We start from the raw sequence: 20,818 nt of genomic DNA on the forward strand, positions 1-20,818 counted from the left end.
AAAATGAGAGGTCTGTGAATTAATCAGAAATGTTAACATCTCCGATGACAAGCGAACAGGAGGGCACGTGCTCCGGAGCAGCCCCCAACTCACAGTAATTTCACTTGGAGCGCAGAACTAGTCAATGCTCACAGTCTGATTTATAGGGTGCAGCCCTCTTCAGGGGCGCGTAGTTGTCACATATTCGTATATCTCCTATATGGGACTGGTGCTGTGGAAAACTTCCACTCCATCAGCTGATAATGCGGCAGTTTGACATTATTTGAGCAAGAATGGGGTGTGGGATCTTAATTCAAAGTAAAATTTCTTGAACCTCAGACTTTAGCTTTTTTCCTTTATACAAAGAAAAAGAAGAAGAAATGGCTATAAGAACATGAGTGTCTCCTCCATTTTTTGCTGGAGAATTTCAAATCACTTCATAGCCTAAACTTCACAAATAGATGTGGTGTAATCCCCATCACAGGAAAGTTTGCAGTACATGACTAGTAAATGATTCACTTCAAGTCACAAAGCACAGGCCAATTTATGCAACTTTTTAAAACAGTGAAATGTAGATTGAGTGAATATACTTTGATGTTTTCTGTTTCGGAGTACAGTGTGGCTATATCACTGCTTCTGATCCTTTCTCTTCCCTCCCTCCCCCCATTGAACTATATTTTTCATGATTCTCAGTACTCAACCCACTCGCTACTCTACCTTGAAACTTTAGAAAGTTGGAATCACAATGCAGGGAGTCACATGACCACTTCGAGCTATATTCATTCAGCCTGCATCTCTTGTGGAGTGGACTTGTGGCAAGCTTATAGATATTTCAACTCCTAGTCTTGAACTCTTGTACATACAGCTTTTAAAAAAGTTTAGTTTGATGACTATTCAGAACTTGTGATGGAATTAATTATTTCTGCTCAAGGATCTTATAAAGCTAGCAAAAGGGCTCCCCCCCTCCCATAAGAAAGTGAACGGCTCCTCTTGACGCCTTTGAGAGAAACATGGGAGATGGCCATGAATACAGTTGAAGTGGGGATAAAACCTGCTGCATGGTCTTACCTCTTGAGACGGGGTCACTAGTATCAAGGTGGTGATAACATTTTGCCCCAGCTCATTAGTTTTACAAAATGCAGTCCTGAAAACCAAGGATAGCAGAAGGCAGACTGTGGTTAGTTGGTGAACCAGTGGCCAATTTTTGGGAACTGCATACTGCCTACCAATTGATGGGGAATCTGGCAAAAATCTCTCTGATGTTCAGGCCCAAGTGCAGTTGTTTATGTAGTCAAAATGGCACTACCCACAAGAGACAGAGATCGGGCTTGGGAGGTGCCCAAGGAAAGCACAAGTACCAAAAAAAAATCATTAGGAGGGGGGAAACTAGTGGTGGGAGGAAATCTCAAAAACAGCTGAATGAGGATTGAGCATGCTCAGTAGCCACAGAACGTGGCATGATTGGGAGGGCTTGGAAAATCAGGGGGAGCTGGGGTAGAATTGAGTATCCCAGAGGAAGGCGTGAACAGGAATATTCCACAGTGCAACATTTTGTTGCAGGTCCTGCCTTTCTTGAGGCCAAACTAGATGTCTGCACGTTTGACTATAAAGTCGGGTGCAGGTTATTTTCTATACTAAATGTATCACGGGGGGACCAGAGAAAACCAGGCCCCTTTTTACTCCCCTATGCTATGCTTTTGGAAGCAGTCAACATGAATATGCTAATTCTGAGATGTAGTGATGAGAAACGATTCAGTTGAAGTTTATATTAAATCCTACTTAGTTGTAAGCGGAGATGATGGGTGTGTGTGTTTTTAACCAGGAATATGCAATCTTGGTGGCAGTTAGGAGCGTGTTAGCACCAAAACCCTCTGTATTATAATTATGAATATTTAACAGTTTTGTAAAGTTAAGTTTTAAATCCATTTCTGTTGATTAGAAATACTATCCTTTTCTATTTGTTCTTTTTTGCAGAATATGTGCCCTTTGTATGTGGATTGCATAGCTTCCATTGTCGGTAAAACATATGACATACTCTTAGGACTAAACAGGTCTTCAGTTATAATTTGCAGTCTTGGAAATGCTTGCAAGTCCAAATCTCTATTTAAGGACTAAAATCCTTATAAACAGCCTGGATTTGAAGCCAATAAGCCCTGTCTGTTGTTCTCCAAGCAGCTGGTATTCAGAGGCATATTGCCTCTGAACCTGGGGGTGGAACTGCACCTTTTCTCTGTCTAGAACAAGGAACAGCCCATGTTGGGGCTATGCAGATCTCAGCAAGGTTTGATTGTTAACAGGGAAGAATTCCCTGGAGCAGGGAATAGATTTTAGCTCACTCCCTAAAAGATGACTCCGACTGCATCCCCTTGCTCGCTCACTTTCTTCTAGGTAAGTGAATGGCCTGTTCATTCCTCTGGGGAGGAGGAAAGCACCACACTCGCAGGAGTGCCAGAGGAATATGTGGAATGGAGAACTCAGGGATGAGTTGAGGGGAGAGCCAGTACTTGATGGGGAAAAGAGCAGAACCAGGCATATTTCCAGAGGGATGAGAGAGCTGGCATGAATATGGGTGAGGTGAAGAGGTGGAATGAAAACGATGGGACAAGGAGCTCAAGCCCTTCATTTTGAAGGCCATGAAATGTCATGTGTCTTTTAGACTTAAAACAGACATAATTCTTCATGGTGTGGGTCACTAGGGTACAACACAGTTTTAACTCCCATCCCAACTAGTGCAACTCTTGACATTCTCAGATATAGCTAGAACTCTCACCCAGCATCCTGTTTTCCATGTGGCCAAACAGATGCCTGTGGGAAGCCCTCAAGAAGCACCTGAGGGCAATAGTATCCTCCTGTTGTTTCTCAGCAGCTAGTATGAAGCAACATACTGCCTCTCATCCTGGAGGTAACATATAGACATTGTGATGAACAATGCCTTTGATAGTTTCATCCTCCATGAATTTGCCTAATCCCTTTTTAAAGCCATCTATGTTGGCGGCCCTCATTACATTTTGTGGTAGCAAATTCCATAGTTTAACTGTTTACTGTACGAAGAAGTACTTTATTTTGTCTTGTCCTGAGTCTCCCACCATTCAGCTTCATAGGATGACCTTCACTTCCTTCATCCAATGCATAATTTTATACACCTCTATTTTATATCCCTCTGCTCTATTATTAGGTCACTGTCTTCATTTGAGCTGTCATCACTACTCTAGATAGTTTCTTAGATAGAAATGAATGCCTGTCATTATATGGAAAGGGAAAGCACTGCATTTGGGGCAACATTTCATTAACAACCAAATCTACCCTCTACAATGGGTGATATGGCCCTCCATGACAAGGAGTATATTAGGCCTCCCTCTGCAGATACCCCATCCACCATAGCTATGGATATTCAGGATATAAGGACGAGGAGACTGCACGAAAGGGGAAATGCTCAATGTTTTCTTTAAAATTTTAGTCTTAAGTAGAAATGTACATCTTTAGGGTGCCTGCACTAAAACCTTGGAAATGTTTCTGTAGGAAAGTAGCTATGTAAAAATGCTGCAGTTCTCTACCCAGAGATTGATGACGCAGAGAGAAACGTATAAACGTTGCCTTTCTGTATTAAGCATTCAGGGAATGACAATACTGTGTGAAGGTGCCGAGCAAAGCTCTATAAACTCTACTTTAACACTCCATCCATAGATGAACTACTTTGAGGGAATATAAACCCCATTATGTTATAGCATCCAGGGACTATCACTGCCATGGGAGAGTGGAAATGCTGTCTCATTTATGTTTAAGATCATAAGCATCCAGGGACAAGTAATCTTGAAATGGAGAGAGACAGAGGTCCATAATCTCTGAAGGGTTAATAGCATTCAAGAAGAGATGCCCTGAGGAGGAGCAGTGGCACTCTAGATTATTCTATTCATAGATGTATATAGTAGAAAAACTGAAAGGGAGATCTTGAAGCTAACCATAGTGGGAATAAAAGAAGTGAGCCTGGTATGAAATGAGACAGCTTGTGGGTATTACACTGAGTGTTGATGTTTTCAGTTTGGCTGATATTCCATGCTGTTAGGAACTCTAAACTGCAGCACACATTTATTTCTTCCCCTTTATATCTTTTTGTTGTTGTTGTTACCTCTTGGCACCAGAAAGTCATTTGAAATTAATTTCACAAGTGGGGTTAAATACTGTAAATTATCCAGCTCTATTTGTTTTTAAGCTTCTTCTTTTTTCTTGTAATTTCAGCAAGAGAAATGACTCGAGGGAAATTCCTGAACATCCTGGAAAAACCCAGAAAGTAGCTGATTGTGGAGTATGGAAAAAAATGTACCTGGCTGCTGGAAAACTACCTGAATCCCCAAATATGCTGAAATGGAAAGACCAGTGCTCTGCCTTACGCTTACAGAAATGCTCCCGTGTCTTACTTCTCATCTGAAGAGAAGTATTCCAGATGATTTTGGCAAGGACCACCACTTGTTCCCTCATCAATTTGACTCTCCTGCCTTTAGTTACTCCTGCACATTTTGCCAGAAGAATTTGATGCAACAGATTTTTATACCACAATCTAGTCAAAAGTAATGACCTCTTCTGCAGTTGGTAGAAGCATAGATTTAAAATTAAAAGCAGAGATTATATGTTACAATGATGATTATATAGGCCAGTGTCCCAAAACAATGTATCTCATGGCTCGTGTGTGTGTGAACGAGAGAGAGTGAAAGAGTGTAAGTGTAAGTCCCTCTTTTCCCTCTGGGACAATAACTTTATATTTATAGCTACCATACTGAAAGGCAACACTATTGCTGGGCACAAGTAGTGTTCTGGATAAAAACTGACTGGTTGTGTGTGGTTTTTTATCTTGGCTAATCTTAGGACTGGGTAATGCTTCTTACTTTCTTCCAGGTTAGCATTGTGTATAGATTCTTATTAGCCATGTACATTACATAAAAGACCGTATCATTCTTTTGTCTCTCATGGCTCATTATATGCTGAGGTGCTGGACGTGATGAGGAGCTACATACCAAGGCAGATTTTTTTTTACTGGTTCTAGACTGCCATTGTTTGGATGGGGTGAGGTGTGGAATGTGAAGAGTGTCTCACTAAATGGTTAAAGAAAACACTCCTATAAGAAGAAAAGCTGTGTCATACACCTTTATCCATTTGTCCTGTTTTACGTTCAGTTTAACTCTGCTAGAAAGGCTTATACTGAAAAAATGTTTAAAGGTACAATAGCATCTTTTTATGACAGAACTACCCAAAATGGAATTTGTCTTGTCTTCATAGTCTGCCTCTGCATTGTATTTGTTTTTACAGCTAGAAGACAGTTCTCCAAACAGGTTTCTCTAACAAAAATAATGTTAGAGAGAAACCTTCATTATGTAGATTGAGTTACTTTCTCTTTCAGGAATTATTTAATATTATTCATGAAGAGCATGGACAGGACTTTGCATTCAAGCTTGTTTTTCTAGAATAAGATGCTAGTAACACTTTGGGGGACAATCCACCCGAAGTTCAGCACTTTTATGACCCATTGATATCAATGGAGCACACACTTACATCTCTCCCATTATAAAATCAATCGGATTCAAAAGAGCCTAACTTTGGTTGGGTTGCGACCTCTATTTTAGTAAAATATCTCCAATGATCAGCAATGAGAACATACATAGTCCTGATCAGTTTACAGGATCCATGACATAAGTTTGGGGATGTAAGAGTAAAACATAATCAACAGATTATACTTGCAATTTTACATGTATTCTGTAAGCAATTTTGCGTTGAGGCACTTCAACCAGTGCATGAGTGAAATATCTCTGTTAAGGGGCAGATGAGTCAAATTAAGAGTTTCAACTTTAAAGCTTTGTACATTTGTCTATCTGAGTACAGTGGGGGCTTTTCTTATTTTTAAGCAGAAGTACTACAACTGGTAGTACAACAAAGTCTTTGCCTTGTTGAAGTAGATGAGAGTTGTTGTTTTTCACACGATGGCATATTTGCAGGATTGTGGTTCAAATGTAAGGGAGCAAATGTATGTAGCAACCCACCCATCCACCCGAAACATTTTTGCATCCCCTTGATTTCAATGGAACAGATTTTGGTGTGTTCCCAATACTCACATTGAAAACTATCAGACATGAAAGTGTTTGGCTTCATCTGCATCATGCTCTGTGTGTTTTGTTTGTATTTTTTGAGCCCTTGAAACATGTTCGGAGTCTGTCAAGCTGAAAAGTTTAGGCAACACATGCGGGAAGTCCATGTTGCCAACCCAGTCATGAATCACACATTAGTTGTAAATTCTTCTGCATTTGAAAGCATTTTTTTTAATTCTGGAAGCTCATCTGCCATAGACAGAGCAGTAAAGATGTATATGCTTCAGAGTTGGGATATTTATATATTTATATTTTTCATCCAGAGATATGCTGGGGATGTATTTTTATAGATAGTATTATTACTTGTATTGCCCTGAACAAGTAATCTGTATTATGGCTCTGTAGTGTCCTAAATAAAAGTAAAACAATATACATTTTCAAAAGCAGTCTTTTAAAATATGGAATGTTTTATGGAAGGCTTTTAGCTAACTCTCAAGCTTGATTGTATGCCTGTTTATTTGGACATGTTCCATTGAGTTTTGGATTTACTAACATTGAGGTTTATGCACATTTACTTAGGAGTAAGTCCCATTAGATTCAGTGAGATGTGCTTTTGAATAAAGTTGCACAGGATCGTCTTAGCTGGAAATTTTAAAGTTGTGTTTGATTACGGTCTTGAAAGAAAATTGTTCACTGATGTGTTTATCTGCCTTGAGGTGCAAATGGAACAGTATGATTCAATATTCTTTTTTTTAAAAAAATGAAAAGTGTAAAACATACAGTAGCGAAACAAAAGAACAAAGCTTATTTCTATTGCTCTTGGGATGGTTGTTCAGAGTTTCATGTGTGTTTATACTTCTAGATTGCAATCCTTTGCACACTGAACTAAGCAAATCGTAGTTCCAAGTAAACATAGGGTCAGTCGGCGCAGATAATTTCTTCCAAGCAAACGGTTTACTAAAATTGTATTAGTCCAGTAGCCCAGTTGTATAGCAATCCTTGTTTCAAACATTTAAAATAATTAGCTTAGTTTAATTCACAGCACAATCACATTAAAGTTCTGAAGTGAAGGCATCCTATGTGCCTTGCCCGAAAGCTTAATCTTTGGAAGTGCCGCCACTAAATTATAGGAAAGGAGTCTGATTTAAAATGCCACAGTTAAGGCTCAATTGAGTTTGGGACTTGAAATAAGAATTTAGTTACCTTATAAAGAGCAACATCTGACCTCTTTAAAGCTACACTATTTAACATCCTCTACAACAGCCCTATGAAATTTTGCATGCAGTTTCAAGTCGCTTTTGTATTTTAACACCCAAATGATAAATAAGAGAATGAGGTGGTAGTTTCCATCTCTCAGTATACTTGACTCACTGGTTTTCATATATCTAGAGAATATTCATTTTGTGTTAATTGCAACTTTTGCCAATGTTCTTCCTAAAAATATTTTTTTCAAAGCTTGGCTGGCAGTTCAGGTTCATTAGATAGTTACACAAAGAAACATCTTCCTTCAAGGGGATATCTCTCTGCTGTGGTCCACAATGAAAGTATAGCTTTGTAATACATTAAGGGGGGGACGACGATAAATTAGCAATTAATTCAGTCTAATGTAATATTAAATATTATTCAGTAATCATAGGTGCATGGCATCACTAAACGATAGAGATTAATTGAAAGCTTTAGCCATGCATTTCCATACTTTAACAAGCTTAGAGAATAGGAGACATTCAACAAGAGAAATGTATTACACTCAGGGGTACCCTGTTGATCGTATTAAACTTTTTATATTGGTGATATAATATTGGTGATCACTAGGTGTTGGTGTTGCAAATGCAAAACATGACAGAATTTTGTTTAACAGTTTTTAAAGTGGGTCTCCTCTTCCCAGCAAGCTGATCCCAAAGGGGGAACAACAACTGAATGCTAGTATTTCTTTAGGGCCCTTTTCCATGCCATGATATGTTGTCCCTACACCAACAGGAATATAAGGTCCTCTGGCAAGTTCATGCAGAGATGCAAAATGAGGTTTTATTCCTCTACTTTTATGATGGCTGTTAGTCACCATGGCTATATACTACCTCTAGGCTAGGATATCCTGGAAGTTGCTATTGCACTCCTGTCCTGCTTATGGATTTCCTACAAGCAGCTGGTTGGCCACCATGTGAGCAGAATGCTGGACTAGGTGGACCTTGGTGTGATCCAGCATGGCTTTTCTTATGTTCTTACCAGTAGCTGGGGAACAGTGGCAAAGGGCTATTTCTCTCATGTATTACTTGGGGGCTTCTCATAGGTATTTGGTTAGCCACTGTGGGAGAAAGAATGCTAGACTACATAGACATTCGGTCTCATCCAGCATGGCTGCTCTTTATTTATTTATTTATTACATTTCTATACCGCCCAATAGCACCAAGAGGATTGATGCTCTTATGACAACCAATCCTGTCCTCATATGATCTTGAAGTGGACTTGAAGTGTCTAGTCATGGATATAACTGCCCAGGGAGCTTCGGCTATTGGGTGGTATAAAAATGCAATAAATAATAATATAAGTGATCACAATGACAATAAACCCAAACAAGACTTAAGGGTAATGAGAACTGGCAACTTAGTGATTCCTTTTGTTGCTGTGATTAGGCCTCACCACTCCATGGAAATTGAGGTCAGTTCTATGTACATGTGCATTACTTGATTAGTGTGCTTTTAAGGACTTCTAACTCAATTTGTGAATTCTCACCATGAAAAATACTGAGATTGCATTGAATTACAGTATATGGAAGTTCTACCTATGGTGGTAGATCTCAGTCTGATTGCTCTTCACACACACACACACACACGGCCCCAAATCCATTTGCTGGCATATGTTATCCACCAGGGAGATCAAGGTTGATTCCATCACAAATACAGATTTGAAACAAGATTGGAACAACCCTAGACTGCTGTTCATAGAAAATGAATTGCTAGGCTAGCAGAATCCTATTGCACAAGGCCTCATTAGCTTTTTGGGTCCCTTTCCTGTTCCTCAAAAGAATGTTGAGAGATATTTCTTTTAATTCAAGGTTTCTCATGGAGGATATCAATGGCTACTAGGTCATGATGGCTCTGTATTACCTTCAGCATCTGAAGTTGTTGGGAAACAAAAGTGGGAGGGTGCCATTATGTTGATGTCCTTGTAGTTTTCCTGTACGTATCTGGTTGGCCACTGTGGGAACAGAATCCTGGGTTGGGTAGCCCTTTGATGTGATCTAGCAGGCCTCTTTTTATATTCTTTTTAGAAGGACCTTATAACACCATGTGTGCCTCAAATTGGAATTACAAGTGAATGTAGAGAACTATTTCTGCATATCGAATTGGAGTTATAATATGGAGAAGTATTATCTTCTCTATTAGGGAAAATCCTTTCTATGGAGGTTCTCAAAGTCTGGTCATTCCCTAGAAGCAGCACAATACCTTTTTTATTTGGATTACCATGCAGCAGCGAAAGCATGGGGTTTCTAGTAGCCAGGCAGAGGGTGGCCCAGCCACCGAAAACCCCATGCTTTAACCACTGCCACCCCGACACAGCAAAAGCACGTTGTTTTGCTTATCACAGCAGCAACCCACCACCATTTAGGCAGCCCCCATGAGGGTAGAAGTAGGGTGAGCATCCAGCAGCAAGCAAATGGAGGAAGATATGAACTGGGCCATTATCGAAAATAGATTACATTTATCCATATATGCCATTGAAATTTTGCAGGGTGGGGCCACAGACGTTTTATGCATTCAGATCGTTGTAAAGCTTCTATATTTCAGCAAGTTTCAGAACATTTGTCATCTGAAATCACTGGTGGCCCATTTAGGCTGTGCAGAAAAGTGAAGCTCCAGAGAAAATGAAAAGTTCTATGTAAAATCAACTAGTTTACCTGTTTCTCAGCAGAAAGGATTTAAACTTTGCTAGTGATCAAAATATTGAACTCAAAACTTATTTTATTTTGGAATTTGTATCCCACCCACTTTCAACTTCACAATAAAGTGCTCAAGGCAGCCAATGTAATCGATTAAAAACCAAACAACAGTAGCAGATTGTTCTTTGACCCAGCAGTGTGTTCAGAGCAGTTGACTCCAGCAAACTCATTTTCACATAGAATTAGGATTTCTTTGTGGTGTGTGGGTTGTGGTGCTGACCTCTGACCTACGTGCTGACTCCTCTACACATCTGAGTGAAACTGAGGCACTCACTGTTGTCTCTGTTACAGACAGTTTGCCAAGGAAAAGCAAAACAGAGGGTGATTCCAATATACCTGATAATTCTGCTGGAAGGAAGCAGAGAAATAAGATGACTTCAAAGTTCTATATTGTCTGAGGAAGTGGAAAAGAAAAAGGAATGTTTGTTTGTAGACAATGGCAGCTACAGAATTTTTCCTCCCCCATTTTTTCAAGCAAAGGCAGTTAATCTATGTTAAAAACAGAATGTGATCAAATTCTGTACTTGTTTGGTGTGTTTTAGAGCAAGGGAGGGATGACTCAGGAATAATTTTCTTTAGCAACTCTGCTCTGCAGTTGCCCATGTGTACCACTAGCTTTTTATGTTCTATTTTTGCAGTACTAAAATCTTACAGGCTACCCAGGATTATCAACAAAGGCTGCCCCAAGCAGAAGAGAAAGAAGTAGTGTTATATCGTGAGGAATGTCTGTTGTTGGCATGTGGGAATTTGGTGATATTCCGTAACAAGACTTCTTAGTAATTTTGATATATGGCCTCTTACAGCAAAGCAGTTGCTTTAATTTAGTTTCATTTCCATCTATTAGTTATTATGGTCAGGCAGGAACTAAAAGAATCCTTACCTTGGCTCTAATAAAGTTCTCAGTCTAGGTGTCCTACTAAATGTTTGTGAAATTATACCACTAGGATGTCATACTTTGTGATGCCGAACACAATGTAGTCAGTTAAAACTCTTGACTTGTGTTTTCTCCAAGGTGTGTGTGTGTTTATTGGTTGTCTCATTCTCTTCCCATGTTTACCACAAACTCTTCTTAACATATTCTTTATTTGGAATATTATTCATTCTCATACCACTGTTAAAAAAAATAGGGTACAATCTCTATTTTTAGACAGAAAAACAACTCCCAGTATTCCCCAGCAGCAAGCATGGGTGGCAGAGAAATGCTAGGACTTGCAGGTCTTTTTTCTGTCTAAACATGCATAGGATTGTGCCCTTAATTATCTAGAATACTTGCTTGTCTAGAGACTCATCGTAAGTGTTTCTATGCAGAGTTCTGTGAGTCTCACAGCAACACTGTTCATTTCTCAACTTTTGATTATTTGAGTGTTTTGGATGCTTTTCACACTATTCAGATTCAGGGGACCTGGGACTGTATAAATAACCCAGCACGCTGTGTTTGCTACAAGTACTTACCTGACTTACTTTGCTCCTAGTTTGTTCAGCCTTCCAAACAATTAGCTATTGTTGAAATAGGGTGACCAACTGTCAGGATTTCCCCGGATTTGTCCTGGTTTTTGTTCTTTCCATGGTGTCAGGGGGGATTTTCTATAACTTTCAATAATGTCCTGGAATGACACACCTTCCCCTTTAAGGTGGAAGCATTAGCATAGCAGGAGGGAATGACATGCTTTCTTGAGGCACATCATTCCCTCACCCTGAGCTCCAATTGAGGTCTTAAAGGGGAAAGTGGGTCATTCGTGGACATTATAGAAAAGGCCCCAATTGGAGTGGGTGGTGGTGGTGCAGAATGAAATCCTTTCCCCTCCTCCACTCCAATCGGGTTCTTTAAGGTGGCGAGGGAATAACATACTTTCTGCAGGACTCACAAAGCTGCTTCCCCACACACACACTAGGTGTCCTCTTTTTTGGTTTCCCAAATATGGTCACCCTAGTTGAAACAAACGACAAAAAACAAATACTCTCCTTCCCAGGGAGCTGGATTTAGTAACTCTGTTGGCAGGCCCATTATAAAGATTGCAATCCTATGCACATTTACTTGGGAGTAAGCCCCATTCAGCACAGTGGGTCTTACCTCTGAGTAAAAATTTACAGGATTATACAGAAAAAATGTATGAGAAGAAAAGACAGGAAGGTAAGACCCTCTGCCTTGGAGTGCCATCGGGCAAGACACCCTCAATGGGCCCACCTCCTCATTCTACCTCCTCATTACCATTGTCATTATGAGCTGCTCCTTCTCTTTCTCATCATTGTTTCCACTTGCTTGCTTGCCAAGCAGAGAGTCAGTAAGCAGGCAAGCAATACAACTGCCAGTATCATATTGCCTTTATACAAATCTATGGTGCGACCACACTTAGAATACTGTGTACAGTTCTGGTCCTAAAATAAGATATTATAGAGCTGGGAAAAGTGCAGAAAAGGGCAACTACAATGATCAGGGGGCTGGAGCATCTCTCCCATGAGGGAAAATAACAACAGCTGGGATTGTTTAGCTTGGAAAAAAGGAGGCTAAGGGGAGACATGATAGAGGTGTACAAAATTATGCATGGTGTGGAGACTGTGGATAGGGAGACATTTTTCTTCCTCTCTCAAAATACTAGAGCCCAGGATCATCCCATGAAGCGGATTGGTCGGAGATTCAGGACAAATAGAAGGAAGTATTTCTTCGCACAGTGCATAGTTAAACTATGGAACTCAAAACCACAACAAGAAGTGATGGCTTCCAATTTGGACGGCTTTAAAACGGAGGTTGGATAAATTCCTGGAGGAATAGGCTATCAATGACTACTAGCCCTGATGATTATATGCTACCTTCAGTATCTGAGTCAATAAGCTTGTGTGCACCAGTTGCTAGGGAACATGGGTGGGATGGTGCTGTTGCACCATGTCCTACTTTGTTGGTCCCTGGTCGACAGCTAGTCAGCCACTGTGTGAACGGAGTGCTGGACTAGATGGACCCATGGTCTGATCCAGCATGGCACTTCTTGTGTTCTTATCTACTGTTCCTCCTCACCATCACTATTGTCTTGGCCAGAGCAAGAGGCAAGTGAAGAAAAAGAGCAACTCCTAGGGGCTCTTGTCAGTGGCCCATGCTGGGGTGTGGGCACTCGGCAGGTGTCCGACAATGCCTATCCTTGACACTAGTCGATTCTGTGGTTGTCCTGCTTAGCACAGTGGTCTTCAACTGGATCGTGACCCAAAAGTGGGTCATGAGATCAGCCCAGATAGGTCACAGCAAAGCTGTTGCCGCCATGTTGAGCAATTGTGAAAATGGCTCCCATCTTGCAGGTTGGGAGTTCAAGGTGGATCTTGGATCTAGGGCAGTTGAAGACCACTGACTTAGCATATTACCTTCTATCCTTTCCTGTCAACCATGCCAAAGTCAACTGAACAGTTTGTTTTGAATGCATTGAAAACAATTATCAGGTTTTTTTCTGGAAAACTGCACAGTTGTGATTACACGGCAGAATGCAGAATCTAGCATGTAATAAGGAATCCAGCAACTTGAGTCAAATACAAGCAAATGGTTTACATGACTGCAGAGAGAAACCTGGAAACAGATTGGGATGCTGAGTTTTTGTGCTCAGGTTTAAGAACCCTAATATTTGTGTAAAAATTCTTCTATAACAAACAGTAATTCCATCGTTCCCAGGCCATATGTCTATACGGTAGCCTTCCACAGCCTGGTGCCCTCCAGATGTGTTAGACCAAAACTCCCGTCACCCCCAACCAGCACAGGCTCTCCTCCCTACTTCTTTTGCATGAGTCCCAACCATTTCCTTTCCAAGATCTGACAAAGATGAATGGTATGCAATGGCAAATGGTATAATGTATGCAAATAAAAGACATAGGTGCAACTTTGCCTTCCTGGCAGAATGTGTGTTTCTTCAGGCTGCAAGATTCCAGAGCCACTGTTTAAGCTGGTCAGTTCACCGGGATATGTTCAAGAGAGCAGGCCTTTCCAAAAACTGGTCCAAAATTTCCAGAGTCCAAAGAGAGTATGGACAGTAAAATGATTGACAGTAAAGAAAGCAAGATGCGAAGGAGACAGTAAAGAGGCACAAGGGGATGAAGAATGTAGACGGGTGGTTGGGCAGTGGAAGAAGAATGGGAAGGGTCAAGGACAGACTTTGCCCCTGGCAATTACTAGTTGATGTCAGGCATTCTGGCGTCCTTCCCTTTGAGTCTCTGTGATGCCGTAATCGGGCCCCAGTAGTCAGAGCCTGTTTTCTCACTGCCTGTTCACTTCCCCCCTTTGAGTCGGTGGCAGTTCTTGTTGCGCTTGTGGAGCAGGCAGGGCTAGCTGTTGCTTGTTAGGAGAATTTCCACCCAAGTCAGACCTATGGTAAGAGCCGTGTGAAGCGGAAGACAATTAGGGGCTTATTAGTGTCCTGGGGAGACGTGTAACTTGTGTTGCTGGGACTTACCAAAACAGCGAGAGTCTTATGGGCAAGCTCCAGCCGAGAAAAGACTGAGGGATTGTCTCACCTAATTATGGGGAATGGGCCTCTTTGTGTTTGTGATTCGGTACGGTTGTCCGATCGCTTTTCTCTGGCTGCTGGCTCAGGCCAAGCTGGAAGTGTGCTAATTAGAAGAGAAATGGACGTAGTGATCCTGTCAGCTCTTGTTACCGGCAGGGACAAAGCGGAATATTATTCTGAGGCAGTGTTTTGTGAGTGTCCCTCTTCCAGCTCTCATTAGGGGAAAGGCTGGTGGACGGGGAGGGGATCCTACCACATGGGCTGGCTAATGGAGCACAGGCACCGTTACTGTGCTAATTAACGGGCTCAGGGAAATGGTTCTCCAACCAGCAGTCCTAAACATTAAAGCCCAGTGCCTCAAAAATCGTAACCAACTTACTAGATGAGCAGATTGGTTGTGTGAGGGAAAGCGGTCTACTTTGGAGAAACCCCCTCCTAAGCTTTTTAAGAAAGTTTGTCTGAAGAGATGTAGTAATCCACTCTGTCACTTTAAAGTAGGCCTGTTCAACTTGTGATCCACCAAGCTGAATGGAACTCACCAGTTGTGTATTGTGACTTGCCAGGTGTTAGACAAGCTTCCTGTTTATTTTTTCTCAGACCCAGAAAGACTGCAAAAACTAGAGGTTTCTCAAATCTACAGTGGGCCACTGTACACGGCAGGTGGATTGCATTAGGGTTGATAGGTCTCAAGTTACGTAGACCTGTTTCAAAGTGTGAGTATTGCAAAAACAGTTAATATAATTCTAGTTTCCTCCTGGTAAATACAATCTGCTAACAAATCATTCCAAAATTTCAAATGGGCATGAGAGTAACATACCACCCTGCAGGAAGAAGCGGGCAGCAAGAGATTTCAGGAGCCAACAAGTGACTTGCTTTAATTGTTATCATCTTGACAACCTGGATTGGAAGAGCTGAAAACATTGACAACAAACAAAATGGGTCTCTTGGACAGTATCACAGCCTCTGAATTGCTCTTATGGTTATAAAAAGGATTCTGAGTTCTGGCAATTCTGAATAGATCAGAATTTTACTGCTGTCAACTGTAACTGCTGAACTTTGCAACTAAGATTGTAGTGCCTGAATTTGCTTTCCTTTCCCCCCTCCTCCTCCTCCTCCTCCCTCCCAATCCCCTTTCCTTTTGTGTCATGTCTTTTAGATTGTAAGCCTGTGGGCAGGGACTGTCAAGAAATACTTTTGTAAGCCGCCGTGAGAGCCTTTTTTGGCTGAATGGTGGCATAAAAATCCTTAAATAAATAAAATAAATACATAATTTTAGCATTCTGAGAATATTGGCTATATTTATATCCAATGATTAGAAAAAGCAGATTTCTAGCTATTATGCTTAAAATCCTAGTACAATTGCAGAAACTATAGTTTCAACAGAGGACTAATCTATGCTCAGGTCTTGGACCTTGAAAAGGCTTGTGAGATGACATCTAAAAGGCCACAGCTGTGCTGCACCGCAAGGGCCCATTCAAAGCACCAGTGCCGTGGGACTGAACCTGTGCTGAGCACAAATGGTGCTGCTGTGCCAGTGTTTAGGGCCCTAGTTAAGGTGACCAAATATACTTAATTAAAGCATCACTGAAAAAGAGAAAACAGATTTGCATAAAAGTATATTTATATGCACAGATGCAAATGTGGGGGGAACTATAATTGAAATTAAAAAAAATAAAGTCAGTAATTCTGGTCTATAAGAGGAAAAACCACAGAATCCAATGCTGGACAATATTTTTATTAGGACAAACCAAAACTCCATAAAAGTGTGCAAGGTTCTGAGTTCTCCAGAATCCTTCATCAGGCTAGGCAGTACAAAAGTAGAGGATGGGAGAAGAAATAGTAAAATCCAAATACTTGACCGTACATTGTGGCCATGAGGACTAAAAAAACTTGTGTACTTTTGTGGAATTTCGGTTGATTCTAATAAATGTAGCGCAGCATCCGATAGGGGCTGTGTATGCATGGTCAGTTCCTCCAGGCCCCAGTCCGCAAGTCCATAGCCCTGCCAGCTCAGGTCCACAAGGAGGCACAATATTATGCTTCTGGGGGCAAGCACACAAAACGCTCATTTCCAGAAGGGGCGGGTTGCGACTCTTCTGAAAATGTGCATTTTCACCATTGGTGTGAAGCGAAATATCACGGCCACACATGGAGCTGAGCTGGTGGGTCTGTGCATGAACAGACCAGGGCTGGCCGCGCACACCCAGCTCCTATTGGATACTATCCATTGCCCATCTATAATTGAAATAGAAATACAATTCATCTCACTATAGTGGGGAAGACTGTGATCAGGGGAGCTATTGTTGATGGACAGCTTCAAGGCTTCTGCTCTCCCTTCTTATGGATCTTTATCTTTAAACTGGACTTGGCCTGAACAGTGCTTCAAACAGAGAACTGTCCTCTATAAAGTAGGATGCATGGCCACCCTAGCAGTGGTTCATAGATCAAGCTGAAAGGAGTTGGTCAAGACAAAATGGAAGGCATCGGGAAGAAGAAATTCAAGCAGGAACTACTAATGGTACTACTTGGTGGGCTGATGGTAAAAGCAGGGCATGAATTTGGATCAGCGTAACAAGAAATTGTAAAGTTTTAATCCGGAGACCCTGCCTATCTTCTCATTAGCAGTTCTAAGGCCATGCACAGGCAGAGGAATGGGTTGGGAAATGTTAGGGCAGTTCCCCTTTTAATGGCTGCCACGCTCTTAAAAAGAGACAATCAGGAGCTTTGGGTTGTGACCTGCAGCCCTATGTGTACTTAAAGTGCTATTGAAACCATTGTTAATTATTTAAAATAGGCTACTGCTCCTCTCACTGATAATATTACAAATACTGCTACTCCTACTGCTGCCAACAGTGACAATAATATATAATTTTAGACAACAACATGCAAATGCCCGGCTTCACCAAGAGATGAAATAAAAATCTTCAAAAACTAAGTGGGATAATTTCTAAACTGGAAAATAAGTAAATAAAGCTGGATGTCTAATCCAGGCTATACTTCTAACACTTGAGAAACACTCATAATAGGAAACAATGCATTATATCAAAATTGCTATAAAGAGAATGAGAGAGAGCGACAGAGAGACTGACTGAGTGACTGAGACTTGGTTGCCACAGGTTGTGTGGCTGTCGAAGAAACTTGATATGCCAGATAATGTGCTTGTGGGGAACGTATAGGAGTAACTATTCGGAAGGCTATTTTGCATGCTTGAATCCATATAATTTGCGGGGTGGTTTCTAAACATTTAAAAATGGATGATGATTTTCTTTTTCATTGGGCCTGGGCCTGGGCCTGGCAAGACTTGCAAATTCAAGTCCGCCCAGAACTCCTTGTTCGTGGCTTTGGTAGCCCATAGTCTTGTTGCATCAATGCAAACATAGTCACAGGGATTTTATACAAAGAGATTTGAAAGGGCCAAGGAAGATGACACATTTTGCAGCAATACTGGGAGCACTTCCAAAAGAGACCCCTATGCCTATATATAACCTGTGAATGTGCTGCCAACATTAAAAGCTCCATCCGACGACCGTTTTATTGCATGCTCATTACAGGGCACTCACAGATTTTGCTCAGGTCCCTCAAATGACGTTGTCTGCCTCCCGTGCCCCTTCCGCCCCTTCTGGCCTTCCTTGCACGACAAAAAAAACACCTGGTTAAGTCTGATGTATTTTTAAACACGGAATTGCTGCTCTCTCCTGCTGTATGCAGGAGAAGCAGCGCCATTGGAACAGCGGACTCAATGGGCCTTGTGCTCATTGTGTACTTCCTCTTTTGAAAGAGGAAGTAACAGAAATGCAAACACGGGCGGAGAAGCGACGGTAGGGAGCATGTCCCCCCCCCGTGTGATGGAGCTCTAAATGCTTCCCTATGAACGCTGGATGTCATGTTCGTAAGCATGCAATTCACATCGATGGATATATTTTGCAGCCATGCATTTCCATTATCAAACTGGGGGCAGAATAAACCATCATTCCCACTGCCTCTCTCAGTGAAAGGGGGAGGGAACGCCCATCTTTGCACAACTAAGCAATAGGAGCATATGCGTTATGTCATGCTGTACTTAAATGCAAACCATTTTAAGGCATGGACTGGCCTTAAGCCATACCCTTTGCCCCTTGTGGGCTTATCAATGTTTAGGATTGTGATATGAGGGTTTCTTGGTTCTGTCACAGATCTCTCCTTGTTCATGACTGACTGGAGGCTGGACCCCGCCCCCCACGCCGCACCTAACTTTCTTGACTGCTTTAACCAGGCCCTGGAATTACAGGAAATATAACACTGAATTGGCTTATTCTTTGGTGGACCATATAGCAGCCGCAATTTCCTCTGGCAAAGTCTCTACTGATGGAGAATTTACCTCTTGGATTTGCCTCTCTTGACACTTCAGAATTTTCAGGGCTAGGACAATCTTATAAAGTCATGATTTTCCTTAGCAATGCAATTCTCCATAGTATGGCCTGTTGTCATGAAATTACACAAATGCCTCCACTTTTTTCTTTGATCCAACCTGCTGCGTATGTCTGAAAGTTTTCCTTTGTTAAAAGAAGTGTGTGAGAGGAAGAGAGCGTACAGCATTTGGGCACTTGAAGCAGTAAGAATGACTCCTGGATAGTGAAGAAGACAAGTTGCTGATGACTAGAGGTTCTTGTCATGGCATTGCAAAGGTAATTCAAGAGTTGAGCATGAAGTGTGCCTATTGACTTCAAGTTGATTTTATATTGCCATTTTATATGCCTCTGCAGCCGATTAGTTGCTGGAGTGGCATCTATAAGGGTTGATCTTATGGTGCGTCACCATAAAAGAATGTGGCCTTGGATGCGTGAGATGTAATGTACAAATCAATCCTGTAAGCATCTTGGTAACAATTACAGAGTTTCAAGAACAAAAAAGTTTGAAAAATATAACATGGATAGGATTTTGTATATTCTGCATTAGAAGAATCAAAATATTCAACTAATTTAGACCAAAAACAGCATCTTACATGGGTCTAGATATTGCCATCATGCTGCTTGATTTGGCAATGTGTAGAGTATTGCATTTTTATTTCTTTTGGAATTTCTCCCCCACCCCTTTGCCACCGGCTTCTCCTGGTTGTGCTTTTTATATTGTATTTCGTATTTGTGTTTTTAGATTGCTGGTTGTTTTTATGCTCTTCATTATTTTAATTTTTGTGAACTGCCCAGAGAGCTTCGGCTATTGGGTGGTATAAAAATATAATAAATAAAATAAATAAACAAAATGGAATTTGACCCTTGGGCTGAAAGAGGTTCAGCACTCATGACCTAATTGAATAATTCTTGGCAATAAGTAGAAATCTTTAAGGATGCTTTCCCCCACTCTTTAATTTGTTGAATCTGTGGTTGCCCTGCCTGGCTGATGATGACCAAGCTGATGATGCCAGGGCCATGAGAGATGCATGCTAGTTTTCAAAACGAGAACAAGATCAAACCCAAATGCCACAGTTCAGCCTTCCACAACCTGGAGACCTCCAGATGTGTTGAACTACAACTCCCATCATTGGCTAGGGATCATGGGAGTTGTTGCCCAACACTTCTGGAGGGTACTAGGTTGGGAAGGGGTGCCATAGTTAAAGAATGAATTCAGTCAGAGAAGATGAGGAGCTGAGGCCAAAGATTGATCACCAGTAGAGAAGGTAAACAGACAGCCTGGAAGCAGACACTCTCTGTGCAACTTGCCTGCTGCTAGCCCAGGCCCTGCCCACTGCTTAATGAGGATGGCAAATTGATAACAGATGACAAAGAAAAGGCTGAAGTGCTCAATTCCTACTTTGCCTCAGTCTTCTCTCAAAAGTGGGTCTATGACCCCCCTGGAAAAAGTGAAGCAGAAGTTGAGGGGGCAGGATTACAGTTTGAGTTTGATAAACAAATGTTCAAAGAACACCTAATTTCCTTGAATGAGTTCAAATCTCCAGGGCCCAATGAACTGCATCCTAGAGTAATGAAGGAGCTAGCAGAAGAACTCTCAGAACCTTTGTCTATTATCTTTGCAAAATCATGGAAGACGGGTGAGGTGCCGGACAACTGGAGGAGGGCTAACGTTGTCCCTATCTTTAAAAAGGAGGAACCTGGGAACTACAGACCAGTCAGTCTGAAATCCATCCCTGGGAAAATTCTGGAGCAGATTATAAAGAAGTCAATCTGTAAACAATGCGGTGATCACTAGAAGCCAACATGGATTTGTCAAGAACAAGTCCTGTCAGACTAATTTGATCTCATTTTTTGATAGGGTAACCTCCCTTGCGTACTGTGGGAATGCTGTGGATGTCATATATCTTGACTTCAGCAAAGCTTTCGACAAAGTACCACATGACATTCTGATTAACAAACTAG

The 20,818-nt window shown here is 41.4% G+C and overlaps 2 protein-coding genes across 2 annotated transcripts in view; one reads left to right on the forward strand and one right to left on the reverse strand.

Annotated features, from left to right (window-relative positions):
• The window catches only part of LIN52 (lin-52 DREAM MuvB core complex component), a 56,138-nt gene extending 49,444 nt beyond the window's left edge, over positions 1-6,694 (forward strand). Inside the window, exon 6 of the mRNA XM_063117850.1 lies at positions 4,216-6,694. Coding sequence (XP_062973920.1) covers positions 4,216-4,271 — 56 coding nt within the window. The 3' untranslated portion in view covers positions 4,272-6,694. The remainder of the gene's footprint in view (positions 1-4,215) is intronic.
• ALDH6A1 (aldehyde dehydrogenase 6 family member A1) overlaps positions 1-20,818 on the reverse strand; it is a 287,758-nt gene that overhangs the window by 70,579 nt on the left and 196,361 nt on the right. The window lies entirely within an intron of this gene.

The sequence above is a fragment of the Elgaria multicarinata genome, chromosome 2 (assembly GCF_023053635.1).
Source record: "Elgaria multicarinata webbii isolate HBS135686 ecotype San Diego chromosome 2, rElgMul1.1.pri, whole genome shotgun sequence".
NCBI classification, from domain to species: Eukaryota; Metazoa; Chordata; class Lepidosauria; order Squamata; family Anguidae; genus Elgaria; species Elgaria multicarinata.